Source organism: Drosophila virilis, chromosome 4, assembly GCF_030788295.1.
Source record: "Drosophila virilis strain 15010-1051.87 chromosome 4, Dvir_AGI_RSII-ME, whole genome shotgun sequence".
Taxonomy (NCBI): Eukaryota; Metazoa; Arthropoda; class Insecta; order Diptera; family Drosophilidae; genus Drosophila; species Drosophila virilis.
The window spans coordinates 11,950,582-11,970,657 of record NC_091546.1 but is presented as its reverse complement, the minus strand read 5'-3'; the positions used below and the strand labels follow the sequence as shown (position 1 = coordinate 11,970,657).

The 20,076-nt window shown below is 39.4% G+C and overlaps 2 protein-coding genes and 1 long non-coding RNA gene across 7 annotated transcripts; 2 read left to right on the top strand and 1 right to left on the bottom strand.

Annotated features, from left to right (window-relative positions):
- Window positions 1-1,299: 1,299 nt before the first annotated feature.
- Drp1 (dynamin related protein 1) lies at window positions 1,300-6,673 on the bottom strand. Of its 2 annotated transcripts, XM_015173275.3 has the most exons (9): window positions 6,432-6,673; window positions 4,869-5,013; window positions 4,146-4,810; window positions 3,638-4,089; window positions 3,224-3,581; window positions 2,649-2,684; window positions 2,168-2,384; window positions 1,891-2,102; window positions 1,300-1,827 (listed from the first exon to the last, which is right to left on the bottom strand). In XM_015173275.3, the coding sequence occupies exons 1-9, from the start codon at window positions 6,531-6,533 to the stop codon at window positions 1,771-1,773; spliced, it is 2,244 nt and encodes a 747-aa protein (XP_015028761.1). In that variant the 5' UTR covers window positions 6,534-6,673; the 3' UTR covers window positions 1,300-1,770. The 2 variants fall into 2 exon arrangements, with proteins under 2 accessions (XP_015028761.1, XP_002052092.1); XM_002052056.4 differs by lacking the exon at window positions 2,649-2,684 and having other exon boundaries at window positions 6,432-6,670.
- Window positions 6,617-15,152, top strand: LOC26530866 (uncharacterized). 4 transcript variants are annotated; one of them, XR_004304716.2, is made up of 6 exons: window positions 6,617-6,746; window positions 6,853-7,024; window positions 12,945-13,437; window positions 13,495-13,659; window positions 13,772-13,998; window positions 14,105-15,152. It is a non-coding gene; the product is annotated as an uncharacterized lncRNA (long non-coding RNA). The 4 variants fall into 4 exon arrangements; XR_004304715.2 differs by having other exon boundaries at window positions 13,740-13,998; XR_011416575.1 differs by lacking the exon at window positions 13,772-13,998 and having other exon boundaries at window positions 14,105-15,143.
- Window positions 15,153-17,864: 2,712 nt separating this feature from the next.
- LOC6628892 (uncharacterized) lies at window positions 17,865-18,963 on the top strand. Its single transcript, XM_002052057.4, has 2 exons — window positions 17,865-18,098; window positions 18,197-18,963. Exons 1-2 carry the CDS (start codon window positions 18,041-18,043, stop codon window positions 18,628-18,630), a joined length of 492 nt encoding a protein of 163 aa, XP_002052093.1. The 5' UTR covers window positions 17,865-18,040; the 3' UTR covers window positions 18,631-18,963.
- The last annotated feature ends 1,113 nt before the right edge of the window (window positions 18,964-20,076 follow it).

Here is a 20,076-nt window from a genome sequence, read left to right as displayed (position 1 = left end):
GGTTCAAAAATTAAAACTTTTTTTAAGATATTTGTTTAATATCTCGGTTAAATAAGGTCATATTTTTAAATTTTATATCTTTTTAAATTCGTACGAATATGACGTTCCAAAACGACATAACTCCGCGTGGAGATATGACGTTCCAAAACGACATAACTCAAGCGATATGACCTTCCATAAAATCATCACGTTGTTTTTCAAAATCGAGGTTTTTGCGATAATCGAAACTTTTTCGATGATTTTTTTAATATCTCGGGTAATAGCTCCGCGCGGAGATATGACGTTCCAAAACGACATAGCTCCGCGTGGAGATATGACGTTCCAAGACGACATAACTCCAGCGATATGACCTTCCATAAAATCATCACGTTGTTTTTCAAAATCGAGGTTTTTGCGATAATCGAAACTTTTTCGATGATTTTTTTAATATCTCGGGTAATAGCTCCGCGCGGAGATATGACGTTCCAAAACGACAGATCCGCGCGGAGATATGACGTTCCAAAACGACATAGCTCCGCATGGAGATATGACGTTCCAAAACGACATAACTCCGCGTGGAGATATGACGTTCCAAAACGACATAACTCAAGCGATATGACCTTCCATAAAATCATCACGTTGTTTTTCAAAATATCTCGGGTAATAGCTCCGCGCGGAGATATGACGTTCCAAAACGACAGCTCCGCGCGGAGATATGACGTTCCAAAACGACATAACTCCGCATGGAGATATGACGTTCCAAAACGACATAACTCCAGCGATATGACCTTCCATAAAATCATCACGTTGTTTTTCAAAATCGAGGTTTTGCGATAATCGAAACATTTTCACTGATTTTTTTAATATCTCGGTTAAATAAGGTCCGATTTTTAAATTTTATACCGTTTTAAATTCGTACGGATCCCTACTATCAAATTGCATTCAAACAAATTAAAAATCGATGGGTTGAAAAAAGTTGTTGACCTAAAACATATGTGTTTGTAATGTCAGACTTTTTTGATGATTTTTTGGCATATCTCGGCCAAATAAAGTCCGATTTTGGAATTTTATACTATTTGGGACTCGTAAGAATCAGTTCTATCGATCGGCATCAAAAGGCTGAAAATCTAAATTTTGGCCCAAATCGACAAAATAGCAAGGGGTTACATCATGTTTCTTTCAAAATGGGGGTCGGTTCAACAATTGAAACTTTTTTGATGATATTTTTTTAATATATCGGTTAAATAAGGTCCGATGGGTTCAAAAAAGTTGTTGACCTAAAACCGATGTGTTTGTAATATCAGTCTTTTTTGATGAGTGTTTAATCAACATATTTTCTGACTTTATTTGACTATTCAAAAGTGTAATAGGGAATTTGATTAACTTAAAATAAACCAATCACGATGACAACTCATTTCACATGCAAGATGGTCAAATGGCTTCGTAAATCTGATGAACGGGGGAGAAATGCTAGGCGTCTAGGTAGAAAATGAAATACATAGATGCTTGTCTCCCTGCTGACGACTCTTCAAAATGCAGCGATAAGAAAACGAAGAAATGTTTTAAATATACTTAAATCTATTATATTATGGTCTGGTTTAGCCCGTATTCTGAATTTGGTGCTAAATGTAAAGCGCTAATGTTTTGGGAAACATTCAACAAAGCGGATAACTTCGGGTTTTCTGATAGTAGTTTCTAGTTGTTTTCAATAAATAGTGCTTCATAATTTCTGGGGATATTAAGTCGAAACTGGCTCCAATATCATATCTGGGTTAAGCACAGGAGCGCACACTACCACATGTGAGTCTCGCGGATTTCGCTGATAATGTGATTCGCACGAGTCAGTGCCTAAAAAGAGTCGTGAAACATTTAAATAAATGAATAAATAGCTTAAAATAGCTTGAAACTCACCTTCAACATATCCGCCGCTTCTTTTCGGCGCACTGCAATGTGATCCGACTCATTCAGTAGAGTTTCAGCCTTTTCCGATTTATATAAATGGGTGACAAGCTCACTTTGCAAGTTATCCTTAACGTAATTAACCAAAAAATGCATAATTGCCTTTGGTACAGAGTCTTGTATAGATTTGCGTACAATATAGAAATACGATTTAATCAGGCGCTCTACAAGAAATATAAATTAAGATAAGTGAACGATAGGCAGGCGAGTTTATTGAAATCAAACTAACCAATCACATCGCAATCCTTTTGCTCCTTGTCTGTGAGGCGACGTGGATTGGCAATAGCCGGCACATCGGGCAGCAGATTAACCGGCTTCAACGGACTGACCATATTGTTATGCACTGGCGTATTGTTAGCCGAGTTCTCCATGCTGTCGGGACGATTAGGCGCGGGTGGTAAAATGTTCGATAACCAAGAACCTGTTGAGTTTTCGCCAACGTGATTCTAAAAAGGATTAATAAATAATTATTAATATGAGAAAATATATTTTGAACAATCTTGCTTAGGGTTAGCCAGTTTATATCTAAGGGCTGCTGCTGTGGCGCGCGTTGACTAAAATTTGTATGATATGTTAAAAGTTAACATGATTATTGATAAAAATGAACAGTTAAATGATTGAGATGCTTAAAAATAAAAGGCCTTTTGAACCTGTATAAATATTAACACGAGGGGAAAGCATTCAAAGCAATCACACCGAAGCTTACATACCCTTGACAAAAGCAGCCCATAAAACGTTGTAGAAATCTATGAAAATAAAGTTGGTTCAAACAAAAAGTACTTAAATCGCTTGTTAATGTGATAACTGTGTAGACGAATTGGTCGAATTGTATAATCAAATTATGATATATTAAAATTAAATACCCTTTCAGACAGACAGACTGTTGAAATGAGCATTATATAATATAGTTACTCGATGTACATAACTTTTTGATCAGATGCTGGAAGATTGACCGCTTCAGTAATTCGTTATTAATTCACTAATATATTTGAGAAACAAAGGGAAACATAAACTAAACCAAGTTTCAACAGTAAATTTGAAAAACTGAGGAGATAGAAACAAAGAGACGAAGAACTCGATTCAGCTTTACGGGCCTGATCACTAATTGATATACATTTTGATCTTTGATGTTCCCTACAAATTCTTATGCATATTATCTGGAGTATATCTTAATCAAAGCTACTTCAATAATAGCTTTACCTTCATATACATGTCTTTTGATGTGATCTCCAAGCAATTGAGTTAATAGCATTATTTGAACGTCAGAAAACAGATTTGCAGTTACCTGGTCATGCGTATCATTTTGTTGATTTTGTTGTTGCTGCTGCTGCTGCTGTGTGTGCATCTGTTGGTGTGACTGTTGCATCTGTTGCTGGTTCTGTGCGACCGAGTTGTGTGCGGAGACCTGCGGCGACATGTTATTGCGTGACGTATTCGTGCGTCGCGACTGCGAATATGGATCGTTATCGGTTTTGAGTAGGCTGGGCACCAAGGCGGCTTCCTTGTGAAAATCTGGATGCTTGGTATTGATGTAAGCCAACTCGATGGCCACAATGTTCTCGACCATGACATTGGTAGCAGGCAGACGACAACGCAGCAGTTGGGTCACCACATCGACAATTTTCTCGTGCAGCTTGGGGAAACTGCAAACATATATGGATAAGTTGACAATTCATTTTAGGTAATAGGGTTAACCTACCGCAACATCTCTTGCTGCACTTCATTGCCGCAATGCTGCACAATGCGTTGCATTTCTTCGTGTATCAGCTCCACGCAGCGCAGCGAGGGCTCCTCTAGGCGACGTATTTGCCGCTTCACCAACAGCTCGAACGACACTTCAGGCACAAACAACGCCGGTCGTGGCCCCGTTGCATTGCGTATGGCTGTGAGAATGTCCATTTTGGTCAAGCCGGCTAACGGGTGTATCGAGTCCAATGTGCGTCCAAAGATCTCATGGAAAATGTAACAGAGGCGCGCACCGCCGCACAGCTCTGTTGTTTCGATATTGCGCGCCGTTCCCTCAATTGTGGAGCAGTAGGCACTGGAGAACTTAGTTATAATGTGCAACAGCGTTTGGCTCTTGTCCGAAACGTCCTCGCCGTAGGAGTTGAGTAGCGATTGGAATTGCGTGGACATGATATTCACGCGCGTCTACAAATACAAATGGATTAGATTCTAGCAGTGGAAAATATAATTATGAGACACACCTTAAGATCGGGTAGGCAGTCGCGTATATGGTGCATCAGCAGGCGATTCAGCGTTTTCGCCAGATAGGGTGTGCCGTTGCGTGTGGCCAGTGTGGGATATTTGCGCTGCAAGAAAGCCGCTTCGTCCTTCATTTGGTCATCGATGTTCTTCTTATCCATAATGTCCTGCTGCGAGCGATTCATTACACCAATGATGCCCAGCTTGACGGGTATGACACGACCGCACAGAATATCAATGGCATCAGTGCCGGCATCCATGAGATCGAGTTTGGTGACCACGGCCAGTGTACGCCGGCCATCGGGATCTACATCTTTGGCCAGCTTGAGGGCCTCGCTGGTTGCCATGTCCGTGTTGGCGGCCGTTACGGCCAAAATAATTGAATTAGGATTCTCAATGTACTTGATGACCAAATCCTTGATTTGGGCTTCAATGTCCTCGGGTTGATCGCCGACAGGCACTTTGGTAATGCCCGGCAGATCCACCAGCGTCAGGTTGACAACGCGCGTGGAGAATATCTTGAGATTGATGGGCTCCGGGCAGATGCCCTTGTTGCTGCCCGCCACACGATCCGTTTCATTGTCGATCTCGTTGCGTATATCATTGAAATCCGTAAAGCATTTCTTTGAGTGCAGAAAGCGTCCCCACTCCTCCGCATTAACAGTGCCTGCAAAAGAGAGAATCATTTTCAAAAGCCATTTTAATTGGACTTGTGGCCAGCTCACCATTCTCTGCTGAACGATGCTCGCGATCCTCCAGCGGACAGTGAATCAGTTGCAGAATCAGCGGGCGGCGTGTGACAATGCCCGTTCCACGTGGCAGAAACGAGCGACCAACAACACTCTCGATTACGGAACTTTTGCCTGAACTCTGCAATCAAATGACAAGCTTTATTTGTACGTGTGCATGTATTATATCTACTAGTGCAACCAGGAAGCGAGAGCCCCGCGATTAGCGCATATACATATTTTCTTATCGGCAATCTACAAGCGAAAAACACTTGATCAGAATTGGCAGAGTTGGTTTTTTTAGAGTAGCGCACGTGATGCAAGATGAAAAATGTAAAAATATCTTTTTGGAAAGTAAGTAATGCTAATACAACAGTCCACGATAGACGAGTAGTCCAAGTGGCCAAGTCATGTGGACAACTGAGCCCCGGGGCTCCGGTTTCGAATTTCAGACAAGAATATGGATCTATTATTGTCCTAGCCAAAGCTGTTAGTCTTCACTGTTATTTGAATTGTAAGTTTGACAGTTTGTAACTGGAACCTATAAGATATTAAACTACAAATTTATTATTGTTTACTTTCACACAATGTGATATTTGTTCCCTTACAATTCAACTGAGATATAGTTCATATGAATTTATATCGAATTTTTATTTTCATTTTTAAGCGTAAACCGATCTGTTTTTCTGCTCTCTTTGCATTTTGTCTTTTTCTCTGTACTTTTTAAATCTTAATACATATATTAATAAAAGAATATAAATATTAATCATAGTTTTCAATTGTTTTCATACACATATTTGGGTTAGGCTATGACAAATGGCACAATTGTTTATAATTAGATCGTTTATTTATATTAAACAAGGGAATATAGATATGTATGCAAATGATCGAACTGGCACGATAGACATCCTACACATACGTCTGGTGTCCCTAATCCAAAGGTCGGACGAGGTCCGACCATAAATTTATTGACTAGGCGTTCCCTACTTATTGAGAGATGCATGAGAGATTAATCATTGAGGGGAAGACTTTGAAGTTGGGTTTCTTAAATCAATGCATTACTTTTAAATATGGCAATTAAGCTTTAATTGCAGCTTTTGTGCGACAATCAGCGCAAAACTCACAAATGGAAACTGTATTAATGTCAGCGTGTGTGTGTGTGTGCGTCATGTGTGTGTGTTTTGCGTTGGAATGTGTCACAGCAGCTGCTTTGTTCTATATACGGTGTATAATATCGATTTTTCGTAAGGTCCACTCTGCATCAATAAAAACAGCTGCGCTTGCATTCAATTACATAAACAAAATCGCAAATATTCCACAAAACACAAATCTGAGTCCCCGGGCAATTGAAAACAGTTTGTTGTTACGTGCCGGCATCGGCGTGTGGCAAACAAGCCCCGTTATATAATTGAATTGTGTCGAATAAACGTTTGTTGCGTGCAAAATTGAACATATGACGCCGTCTGAGTCCCATTTATGGCCAGCAGCAGCTGCCGCTTGGCATTACTTAATAATTTTTCGCCTTGATGCCGTTCGTTGTGGGCGCTGCGCGCTGCTTACCTGACTGCCGAGTACAACAATTTGCGGCAATTGTATTGAGTCAGAGCCGACCGTATTGAAGACATCTTGCAATTTGTTGATAACTGGAATTAGTGCTTCCATTTTTCGGTCAGCTGGCGGCAATAAATACGCTTTGGCTCGCACTCTGTCACAATTTGCACTTCCTAATTAAAAGCTTATAAATTATAACACATTAATACTACGCGTTGTTGGGATTTCGATTGACGCGAGAGTATGTGGTAAAAACTTTTTGCAAATTTAGACAGGGCTGCGCAAACGTTGACCCTTCGGGTGTTGCCAGATCAATGGAATTAGGTATGGTATATTTTTATTGCCAACACCGATATGCTCAAATGAGGCTACTCAGCAAAACGTGTTACGCCTTTTTTAAAACAAATTCTTATCAAATTCGTTGCATAAGATGGCTGCCATCGCAAATCGATAGAACTTTGTGTGCTAAAATCGAGTTACATGCGTTTTACAACACTATTTGAATTGTGTGCGCTTCCGAAAAAAAATCGATAACATCGATAGTAATAAAATGCCCGCATTATGAAATTATTTGAAATCCGTCTGACTGCTTATCTTATCAGGTACGTTTTGTTTGCTGCTTTATACAAATATTTTAACATGATACAATATATATTCACGTGTTGAAATAATTATTTTAAAATTCTTAGTGTCAATAGCTGTGTTTTTTTCGTTGAAATTGAATTAAGTGCATAAGCCTTGCCCTCCACAGTTAAGGCTTTAAGTGGGACATAAACCCATTGCTTTAGCTAAAGAAAATTGAGTTTGAAATGGCCACAACCACAATGACATCCGTTGAAGCCTCAATGTTCGATTGAAAAATTTAACAAAGTGGCAGGCAACAATAGATTGCTCCGTTCCCCATGCCCCATTCAATACCCGGTACTTATCCGTTCTACGCTTTTATGGATTTTATTTTTTGGCTTTAGACTGACAAACAAAATGTGTGCGTGTGTGTGTGTTTGTGTGTGTGCGCTTCATTGTGCAAACTTAATGATATGGGCTCAGCTTGAGCTAGTACCATGTCCATGTTCATGTCCATGTCCAATACTCGTACACACACCACAATTCACAGCGCATTGTCGGGCCATCTCAATATATTCCACTTTGGCTTTAGATAAAAACTGTGCAGCAGCAAACGAAGCAGGAAGAGCTAAGAGCAGGGACCACGAACTCGAGCTGCAGTTGCACAAGCAGCAGGCGGCAAGAGGCATCAGCAGCCAAGTGGTCAGAGGCATCGCACACAAACAGACGCACATAAACAGCAAATAGCAAATAGAAAATAGAAAAGGGACAATCGAGCTTGCCTCAAGTGCCTGAGATTTGCATGTGTACATTGAACAGTGGGTTGTGGACACTGGGCACAGGGCCGTTGGTAGTGGGCGTGGCCCCATTTTGTTTGCTACACGAATTGGTTGCTGGTTGCCGCCCTTTGTATGCGATTGTGTGTGTTTGGGCATCTCATCTGTCGATTTTATTGTTGTATGTATATCAATGCTCAAGGATGCTTGTCGCTAGGCGCAGTGCATTAAAAATTTGATAATGGCCCAAATGGACTCGAATATTCAATGAATGCGTATCGACGTTTATTTGGCTTATTTAATGGCCATTCACATGGTCAACTCTTTTGTAGAAAACTTATTAATTGAATCGATAATGGTAATTGAAAGCGTTTGGGTGTGTGTAAGCCTCATGTTGATTTTCAGCTATTGCAGGAAGAGTTAAAAATGTTTGAATTGCAAGTGGTCAGTAGACTTTTGAGCTTTAGGATTAAAAAAGTAAAGCTTTTTAATTTTTACAAATAGTATATTTCATGTATGCATAAGAAAGCTCCTTAATAGCGTCGTGATTGTATTGTCAATGGAGCTTTTATTATTATTATTAATTATTGATTGTAGAAAATGAAAGCTTTATTTAGTACACGTCTCTAATTAATATGTCTAATCTGAAACATGCAGTTTTATAATTTCGCAAGCTTTTAGAGCTTTAAGCTTGAAGAAATTGAAATATTCATTTATGTAAAACTTGTAAGCTTTATGCAAGGGAAAATCTCGCAATTTCTCAGCTTTTAAAGCTTTCAAATGATTGGTCTAACTGTACAAATGTAAGCAGTAATTTTATGTTCCTTTAGTTGATAGGATTTAACAAATTTATGTACTAGCGAATTTCGGTACTTTGCAGGATTAATTCAATACATCACTTTAAGCCAGTGTCATTGAAAATTTTTATCTAAGCGCATGCCTCGTGCACTGATGAACTTAAGGTTTCCAATTAGCAAAGCCTGGACACACACACACGGAGAGACAGACTTCTGTCTGTGCTGCTGCACACATATTTCTGGAGTGGGCATATTTAAATGGCTCATCAAATTGACATTGTTGGGAAGGAAGTTTCTTATTTGCGTTGACAACTTGCCGAAATATGCGCAATGCCGACGACATCTACATACAAAACTTGTCGACATTTATTGCCTAGGCGAGGCAACGACGTCCTGTGCCAGGCCCAGCTCCTAGGAGCTCTGGAGCTGTAGTCTATGGTATGCTTCATGCCATTCTCGAGGTGACTGAATATTAATTTGATAATTTTACGCTCGAATGCAAATTTGGTGTCGAGTCTTTTGCTCTCTAATTGACTGACGAATATTTAAAATATGAATTTCAAATGAAGTTCAGCAACTGTCCCCTCCTGCCGGGGTATTTTGCTCTTCATTTCTTTTCTTTACTTTTTTCTTGTCTTGTCAGCTTTAATTATGGTTTGGCTTCATGATGATGATGATGTAAACGATAGTGCCAGCATTTAGCTGTTGAAAATTCGCCAATGGAACTGCATTAATCATTCGAAAGTAATTTTACGGATTTGCATGCGTTGCAGTAAACGATAATTTTCATCCATCATTTTCAAGTGTTTCCGCAGGATTATAATAGCCAGATAGACAGGCAGAAAGGCAGACAGGCAGACACTCAGGCAAGCATCCTGCAGCCAGGCAACCAGGCCCTAGCATTCTGGGCCAGCTCCTTCAACCTCCGCCTGGCATTGATTCAGTTCCCAGCAGGCCTTCTGCCTTCCCGGGTATGTGTGTGTGTACTACGCTCATTATCCATTGTCGTCGTCAATTATTCTTGTAGTACAGCACTTGTGGAGGAGCTCTGGGTAGCAGCCGCTGCAGCTTTTGCATTTAGTTGATGAGCTCGCCTTTTGGCGACCAACTTCAGCCAGGCCCCAGCTTGCGGCAGCGCCGCATGTTGCGCGTGATTTATGTGGCATGCATTGCTCATTTCCTTGGCCCTTTTGTAAATAGCATCTTTTGGGCTGCAACTTGATCAATGGCACAGTCCGCTGCCTGCACAGTTCAGTTCAGTCTGTCAGTCGGCTTGCTGCGTATTTATATTACGTATACGACATGTGCAACGGGCTGGCACAGTCAGTTTGATTGCGCTTGCCACAATTTGCAGCAATAATGAACTTTGATTTTGCGTCGTGCTTTTCTCTTTGTATTGTATACCATACTAATGACTGTTGCACAGTTGGGGGGCAATCGATATTTGCGGCAGTCCGAAAACTTGCGATGATCGACTGCAGTTCATTTTGTGAATTTATCTTGTAATTTTCCAGAACGAAATGGAAGAAGGGAATCTTGAAATTATGAAAATGTTAATGTGTGTCTAATATCCACACGGTTTCTTTAATAATTTCTGCGTTTTTTTTAGACGGATCTTATAGTAGATCTTATTTTATACTTAAATATACAATAGCATTAAAATTGTTAACTCAAACATTATAGTTATAATTGATTTATTTATTTGGCTAGTAGCTATAAAAGATTCGCGGATCTGTGTAAACTATTCTAGAAGCTAAATGTTAAAGTTGGTGACTCTAGCTCTTAAGAGCTAAGAGATTTGCTCAAAAAACAGGATTTCGATATCAACTTTTATCGATTTCTTGGAACATACAGGTTGACACACAGACGGACATGGCCAGATCGACTCGGACATTGATGCTGATCAAGAATATATACTTTGCTTGTCGTCTGTTTATATTATATAATACAGGCCCTTGTTCAACCGAGTTCCTACCAATCGGGTAAGCCGAATCAGAAGAAAGCAAAGTAATTTAAAACAATTAATTAAACAAGAGTGTGTGTTATGCTGCCTTTGTCGGCCAAATAATTTTCGAGTTTTGGCAACATTCTTAATGGCCAAATTATCGCACATTAGACAAGTCATTAAAACGTCCAACACAATCCAATTTATGGCAATTACCAACTCGAGCTAACTATCTAGCATCTGGAATATGAGTCTATGTGGTGTCTGTGTTGGCTGCAACTCAACTCAATTGGAATTCGCAAGTCGTAAGCAAGGAGGCGGGGCAAAAAGTATCTGCGAAGTTGCAGATGTCGTTGCCAAGTCGTAGTTCGCCATTAACTAGGCCAAAAGGCTGCGCCAAATGCCAGATGGAAAATTATCAGGATGTGTCACACATGTTTTCGCTCCGCTTCATGTGTTTAATTGGATTTCCAGTCGTAAACGCGTCGAGCAAAACAAAATTAGCAGCAAGAAGATATTCCACATCCATTATAAACGCATAAAAAGGGTATGATAAGGATGCGGTCACATTTGGTAACAGGCAAAATCATTCACGATATTGTAAGGAGTATAATTTAGATCTTCCAATATAATCCAATATAAGGTTTTTCTGTCGTAGATACTGGAAATCGGTATCTAAAAACGTTTTATTTGCGACATCTATGTTTTCGGATTCCTCGTCTACGTAAAGGGTATCTCGTGGTTGGATATTCTGAACTCATTATGTAGAAGATATTTGTGAGGAATCACATTAAATATAACCAAAGGCAGCCGCGACTTGTGCGTTAAGAGCGGCGACATTCAAGTGTAAATTTCACTTGAACTGATAATTTCACTCAATTTGTGCGCGCTGATGAGCAAAGTTTTCCCATTTGCATGCGACTACGTGTGCGGCCAAAGCCACGCCCTCTCATACCCAATACCAGCCTCGAAAATAATACACCCCGTCGGATGGCAAAATGGGGGGGTGGTATGCAAGTTTTCATCTCTTTTGCTTGGTTCTATTGCTCCGATTTCTTTTTGACGTCGTCGTCTTCGCTGTCGGCGCTGACTTGAAGGTGCCAATTAGGGATTTCCGCCTCAATTACTTTTCGTGAGCACACGAAAACCCAAGTTTTGTATGATTTTCGCATGACAAACTTGAAACTTGCCGCACCGCACTCTTACCCGCCGCCCATCCGACCAAACTGAGTGCTGCTTCCTTTCCCAGAGTATTTACTTCCTTCAAAATGTAATTGGAGCAGCGCTTGTTCCTCCTCCTGTCCCCCCCCCCCCAAAAAAAAGTGAAGGAAAAAAACTTTTGTGCGTGCTAAAAAATTCATTTGCATTTTACATGTTCATCAGAAGATGGTAAAATAGTTTGTGTGGCTTCACCCCGGGGCGAATTGCTGATGAAGGCGGCGGCCTGGGCCTGGGCCAACAACTGGCAAAAATCAAAGGCGAACTCGCAATTTGCGCGAGATTTGGCACAACAGCGAATCGGTTGCGCCTAAAGGTAAGAACGTAAAATAATGTCCTCAAATGGGGAATGTAACGCATGATTCCATGCTGCTATCAAAGCTTATAAGAGAATATGCATGCTAATTTGACATAAACTTCAAGTGAGTTCCATTGTATACTTTGTTGGCAAAGTTAACAAAAGAGTATGCTGGGTTTTTTAATGAACATCTATCTATCTTTTGAAATCGTCTCGAATGTAAACTATTATATTAAAATATTTAAATTAAAAGCAAGTTATTTCCTACAAATATTTGTAAGGCCGTTACGGATCGGTACTATATCATATAGCTCCCAGAGAACCTTTTGAACTAATTCAAAATGCCGATAAGGGATATCCGTTTTTTCTTGTTTTATCTGTTTGCATGTTCGACTGGAAACAGCGTATTGCGCAGTCGGTCGCACCCTATTTTTTACCTACCCAGCATCATTTTCTATGGATTGCTTAAATTGTTTACAAATATAACAAAGCCGCAAGCAACCGCAAGGCGCAATACTGTAATTTGTTTATTCTATAAATATTTATTCAATACACACTTAATTTTAAAAGATTGTTGGAAACTAACATAGACTCTGACGACAATTCAAATGTGTTTGACAAGGTAAAACTAAAAGTATAATCCTAGCAGGGGTACCATGCGCATCGAATGCTTTGAATGTGAAAGTTATGCAATTATTTATGGGCAGAATGCACAATCTGTTTAATTATTATGTTTTCATTTATTTTATCATACAAAACTATTTGTTTCGACACGCAGATTAAATTATAAGAACTAGGCTCTTGCATTTAATACATATGCCAGAAGATGGGGAAATTGCTAGGAAACTGTTTTTGGGTATTTGGTTTTCTTTTAAATTTATTAATAATTCACTTGAATTAACATTTGCGTATTCTTTTGAACAGATATACAAGGAAAAAACTTCAGTCACTCCCCTCTTGGTTGTTGCTGGAATTCCGTAGGGAAGCGTACTGGGATCGCTCTTATATGCCCTCTTCACAACACACGTTCCTGTGCCTGGATAAACCACAGCCGGCCTTCTTAGGCCGCACATCCTGTTAAACGGGCAGTGCATAACGTTGACATCCCAGCCCGCCTAAAAAACTGCATCACCTTGCTGCAGAATTAAGGACTAGATTCTCGCGTATACTATCGTTTAAACTTTGCTCATTTTTAAAGGAGTTTCCTCTTTATTCAGCCTATCTGTCAATGGAAAAAAGACCGGAAGACACCAACCAACTGAACTCTTGCTAAGTAAACCAAAGATAAGGGCACACAAATCAACTGTTCAAGCGAATGTCAAATTCATATTAAATGTTATGTCAACATTTTTCCTGGTGGAATTCACATCATTCGAGATGATGTTTTCATTGTAGTTTTAAATTAATTAAAATCTTGGTATGTGTGCATTTACTAGTACGAAAAGTGAATCCGTTATCAAGCTCAATCCATCAGCATTTTGGCAACGAGGCTGGCCGAGAAGGGATGTTGGCTTCTTGGCTATCTAACAGCCTGACATTTTGGCCCTTTGTTCAAGTCATGCTCCATTCTGGGTAGCACTTAGCATTATTGCATTGCAGCGAATCGAAGTGAATAGAATTGAATTATTTGGCGAGTGAGGTGAGTGAAAATGGGGAAAAGTTCAGCCTGAGACGGCAATATGTATGACGATTTTCATTTTACCCACCAATACGCTTAAGTGTAATTAAATTCGTCGCACTCCTCGCCCCAGGCGGCAGGGCTTGCTCGGGCTCATCGTTGAGGTCGTCAAATGGATTGATTTATGATGATGCCTTTGCCTTTGGCATTGCCTTCGCCTTTTCATCAGCCTCTCGCTGCCTGACGAGGCATGACATAATAAATTGCTGTCCTGCGTCCTTTGGCGATGACAACGAAGCTCACACATGACTTTTAGGAGTTGCAGCAGATTTGAAAATTAATTTGGAAAACTTTTTGTTGGTTCGTCGTTTGCCGTTCGCTGTTCGCTGTTCGCATTCTATACGTTATTTATATTTTATATTTATTATTTAATTTTCTTTTTGTTATGTACTTTTGCCTTTTGCAGTGCTTTACTCTGCGTCTTTTTATGCTTGGCTGCTGCTGCTCCCAGTTTTGCCTCTTCTGCTGCTTTTTTCATACTCTGTTCAAAAAGTGAAAACGCGCTTATTGGTTTTGTGCAATGTTCGTCTGCCTGTCAAGAACTTACACCTTCAAGATGCACAAAAATTGGCGAGTTGCAACAATCTTTGACTTTCACAGTATTAGAGAGAATCATGGTGCCCAAAGTTCAAGCCGCAAACAGAGTATGCTGCAGTCGTGTGCACCCGACTGCAATGCTCTTGCTTGTTTTTTTTGCTCTGTTGACGGCAAAGTTTAATTTTTATTGTTGTTTGACTTTGTTAAATGATTTTTATTGCCTTTTCTTTTGGACGCGAAGGAGAAGCCTTTGTAAGAATTTAATAAAACTGCTGGCGACCATATTGCCAGGCAAACAAATGCACAATGCTCGAGAGCCGAGCACAAGCCGTACAAGCCAAGCAATTTCATCCCTGGCCTCATCCTTCCAGCCGCTCTGAGCCTAGTCATAGCCATTTATTGAAACCCCAACACCCCCCGCTTTGTCGCTTGTCGGTGTGCCCTGAGATATATGGACGCCATTTGATTGTGCTGCAAGGTGGTTTACCAAAACTGTGATATGTTTTGCCAATGTCAAACGCAAAAGAGGATCTTAAATTTGATTCATAACTCATACGCCGTGTGGTCCGTAATCAAATTGAATCAGGTAATAAGTAAAAATAAGCAAACTTGGCCAAAAGCCACAACAAAGTCAAGCAACCAATTTGTAACCGCGCAGTGCGCACATTTTTCCTTGCCAACTCCTTTCCCTTTCCCTTACCCTTTCCACACAATTCTTGCCTCATGACTCAAAGTCACCACAATAAAGGCGCCAGGCACTTGGATCTCAAGTATTTGACGCTTTTCAGAGAACTTTGTCGGCTCTGCAGCAAAAGAGGTGAAAATTTAATTTAATTTCTGAGATGCCAGACTTATTTAGCCGCATACCTTATATATTTTCTGTAACTAAAGTGCTCATCATTTGGCGGTAGCATAATATTTCCAATACTTTTCGTAAGGAAAGTTGTAAGTAAGACTGGGAAATTTCATTAATAAAAGCTTTCAGTCTATTAAAATTAATAAAAGCTTTTGTCAAGCATTAATCTTAATTCATAATGAATATTATTTATTAAAAGCTTTAATAAATACTTTGCACAAAATAGCTGTTTACATGACAAAATGAATGTAATAAGAAATTACAAAAAACTGTTTTAGAAGCTTTTAAGCTTAGAAAAGAAATTTAATTAGGCACTTTTTTTTGTTCACAAGGCACAATTATGGTAACAGCAAATTGGAGAGCTTTTGCGAAAGTTCCGTTTTGGTAGCTTTGTCAGCAAATATCAGATTAAGTACAAATATCATTAGTTAAGAAATAAGCTCAACTCTGAGCAAGAGCATGTATTGTAAGGCATCACAAAATTTAATTTTTGCAATCTGCCAACTTAATTTTTTGATAAGCACATTAGATAATCCGATGATTGTGCCTGTAAAGAGAATCCTTAAAAACTCAATTATACAAAGCGAAGCTTAAAACGTTCCAAATCAAAATTAAGCTTTCAATGGGCTTAAAATAAATTAAACGAATTGAATTTGATTATTATGGTAAGACCAAATTTGTTGTACCAGAAAGCTGCAAGGCAGATAATGCAGGTGAAAGATAAATTTCGTTAAATTAATCAATAATATTTTCCATTTACAATTTATGACCAACATTTTGTGCTGAAACACTTATTTTTTTGGCTGGATTAAGGCTGGGCATTAAATTTAAGCCGACTTTACCCGCATTATTTATCGTCATGGACTATTAATGGCTGCTTGTTCTATGTGAATTATTTGGCATTCAACAAATTACGGCTGTCCAATGCGAGCTTATGTCAAATGGGATTTAAGCATTTCAACTGTCAATTACAGAATTGCCAGAGCAAGTGCAACTGGACCGGGCTGCATCCCATGATTTGTGGCTATGACAATGGTGAATTAAACAAATTGAACTGTATTTTATACTGCTAAATTGTATGAATGGCTGTCAAGCCATCAAAGCTAGATTAGAGAGACAACAAATTGTAAGGCCCCCCCTTACTCTGCCCTGAAGCCCCCAAACCACGCCCTCTACAACAACATTCTGAGTGCACTGTTCAACTGCATTTGTGTCAACTGTTTTGTTATGGATGCTTGCATCACAGAACGATATATCTCATTCTATATATACATATGTATGTCTATGCAACTCTCGTATATACTACCCGCTGCGGAGGGGCATACTGTGGCAATTGTGCTGAAGAGGACAATGTATGACTACGCATTGCGTCATTACGAGAGATACGCCCATTGTTCGAGCTGAAACAAAGCCAGTTCCCAGGCACTGCGTCAGTTACTCTAGTGTCTCTCCCTCCCTGCCTCCGTCCCTCCGTCCCTCTGTCCCACCGTTCCATTGGCCATAGTTTTAATCTCACTAATGGCAGTGGCTTTAGTTCCAGACTGTGAGGAGGCCAGTGATTGTTTGGGATTGTTTTGTGCAGGCAGCTTTAAAATCAAAAGAATTACGCGCATCCGTCAATCCAAAATAGAACTTGGCCCCGTGGCTCGGGTCAAAATGTCATTCACAGCAAACATTTTGTACAGCGAAAAGATGCACACGCCAAATACGTGCGCCGTAATCATAACACAGATCTGCAAGTGCACACAAACGGAGACATTTTCCTAGATAACAAAGTAAAAATGTTGACCCAAAAAACTTTATATATAAGCATTTGAACATCTATTTAATCAATCTCCGGTATCATAATTGTATACCCTATAGACACATACATAAACAAGGAAATTAGACCGCGATAACAGGAAGTTGACAATTTTAATAAATAATAATTGTAATTTATTGTTTTGCGTGAAGCTCAGATGGATGGCATTAGAAAGACGTGCAATACTTAGGACCTAAACTTAGGGTATCTAGCAGAATTATAGTTTATAGCTATAAACCTTAATTTTTGTATCATCCAACTACAGGGTATCTCAATATCGAAAGGGTATGTCAATATTTGACATACGCTATTTATGACAGAAAGCTCATAAATATTCGTTTTTAACTTCAAGTAGTTTGTGAAACGAATCGCAACGTGAATTATTACAATTCGCAAATTGATTCGATTTAGCCGTGTGCAAATATTGATTGAACGTGAATCACCTGGCAATGGTCACAACAATAACAAAAAAAAAAACAAACTTGTTTTAGCCATTCGAAGATTATTCATACATGTGTATCTTACGCATTCAATGAGTGACTCGGCAGTCATTCATGAATACCACTTGGTATGCAACTGACTGTGTTCAGTGGCGCCTTAAAAAGATAATTATATACCTGAGACATGTTACCAAGAAAAAAACTATTTGATCTTATTATTTTTTGCGTTGTGATATTGGAGGAGTTGTGTGAAGAGTGAAGCTCTTAATTTGTTGAACCTGGTCAAGATATGTTGATAAACAAAAACGTATTTTCTGACCGATTCTTCCCTTCGAAATATATAGTTTAGTATTAAAATTTCGCGATTTAATGTCATTTATCATTCATTAAGTATATTATGAAATTATCTACAGTGTAGTGTATTATTTACTTTCTCGAAGCTTGCAATTGTTTAAATAATGATTCTAACGTTGAACACAATCGTGATGAATTATTGATCGGTATAGTCTCTTACCCAGAAACGAAATCCATGACACATTATGACTGCGTCCCATTTCTTGAGAATCTCTCGTTCTTATCTTTAAATTTCGTCATGATTGAGATTCCATGAGGTCGCTTGCTGGAATCATACATATTTAAGCTGTAGAATATTTTGCTGCTTCTCAGTCAACGTCAATCGCTTTGACCATAAACAGCTCAGACTCAGCCATGAAGCCCAGCATATTATTTGCGGCCTTGTTAATTGCGCTAAGCAATTGCATTGTAGGTGAGTGAAATTTATCTAGACTACTGTTTATGTAATTCGATTGTTTAGGGAATTTATAAAACTTAACAGTTTTAATCTAGATTTCGTACTTTCCACAGATGCGGCATCCAACGGACGCGAGCGGTCAACATTTGGCAACCATGATGACAGCATCTATCACAGAGTGAGTCGTCAGTCCCAGGCAACCAGCGAGGCGGAGCAGCTGGATAGATGTTTTAACCATGGAGGGTTCACACATGGACGTTTGCTGTTTATCTGGTACGACGACGATGGATCGATAGATCCGGTGAAGTACTTGAGAAAGCTTCTCGTCGATGATCTAGATCTGCCCAAGCTAGTTTTCTCTATAGAGCGCGTTCGGGTGCAGGGAAACCAAATGCTCTTCGATATGTCGAACAGCTTGAACGCGAATCGGGTATTTCGGAATTATTGTAATCTTTACGCAAGAATTGCTGAATATCGCTCGCAAGGCTACGATGATCCAGCCTTGACCTATGAAATTATTAAAACGGATGAGCGATTTTTTCGCTAGCCAACTCGTAAACTCAAGTATTAGAAAAGTATTTAAATAGTTGCTATCCAATTGATAAAAGTATTTTGCTTTATATGAATAATTGTAAATTTTAAATTATTTAATTTTGTTTATTTAGTTACTCATCGGAGAGTAAAATAATATTTATTTTACTTCTTCGTTAGTGGAAAAAATATTACTATACTTGGCTTACAGCCAAGAGTCAAAACTCAAGAAGATGCATTTTGCTCTAATTTAGGCTATTATTATGTAATTAAAATGTCTTATGATTTTATAGTTAAATTCGAGGAAATAATATACAATAAATAAATTCAAGAAAATATACAAAATAGAGCGAAACAAAAAATAAATAAACAGAAGGTTTTTTAAAAATACGTTTTCCAACTTTCATAGTTACTGTTTGTGTTTGTTTTTGTTCATATAAGTATGCATAAAAGTTGTGTGCAACGATAGCGAGGAACTGAGTAGAGGGTCTTGCCTTGGCAGGCACTTTAAACATTTGTATACTTTTTGGTATTTCAGTATGAACTGCGCATCAGATTTCCTATCGTGTGTTTTTATACTACAAATTTGTTCAAGGTTTCAATTATAGCATATTTTTTGTAAAAGCATTCTTTGTTGCTGGAAAATGAAATAGTAGTTGCAGCACAGGTTCATTAATTTATCGTAGTCAAGGTAAAACAATTTAAGCTCATGAAAAGCATAAATAAATTGTCGTTGTCCATGCGCCAAATCGGTTTGCCCACCTGCGCCCAGGTGCTACGATCTGGCCGTTGAACGTGAACCAAATGCAATTAAGCTTTGTGCAACGTCAAAACGCATTTTGCGCCCAGCATGTCCCAGGTCAGAGTCGTTTATTGATGTTGTTGTGTTTCATATTAACTAGGCTCTCTCTCCCCCTCAGACCTCTGCCCTCAGCCCGCTGCTCGCTTGCTGTCCTTGTTGTCGAGCTGGTTGTACACGGCCGCAGCGAAGGAAATGGGCGAGCGCAGCTTTACAATTTACACATTAATTATGAGCAGACATGTGTTGTAGGCGTATGCGGAGCTTGAACTGCGGCTGGTAGCCAGCAGGACCTGGCCCAGGACCAGAACCAGGAACAGTACCAAGTCTGGTCGCGGTAACAGGTGCCTAGTAGAGATGCGCATAGACCGTGCTTTTCGTATTTGACAGGCACGACAAGCTTGAGTCATAAAATTGACTTTCATGCAATCACGATAAAGCACGAAAAGGCACGAGAAAGTCTGTAAAATAGATAGGTCATATATTGGACAACACCTGAATATCGGAAAGGAACGTCAGATTTTTAAATTAAAATTCCTTAAAACAAAAAATGTGTTGAGTACATTTTGAATTTCGTGCAGTGTTCGTGTTCGCGCACGTGCCTATCGCCTGAAAGTATGCAAATGCAAGCAAAGCAAAATATGCCCCAGCCCAGTTCTTGGC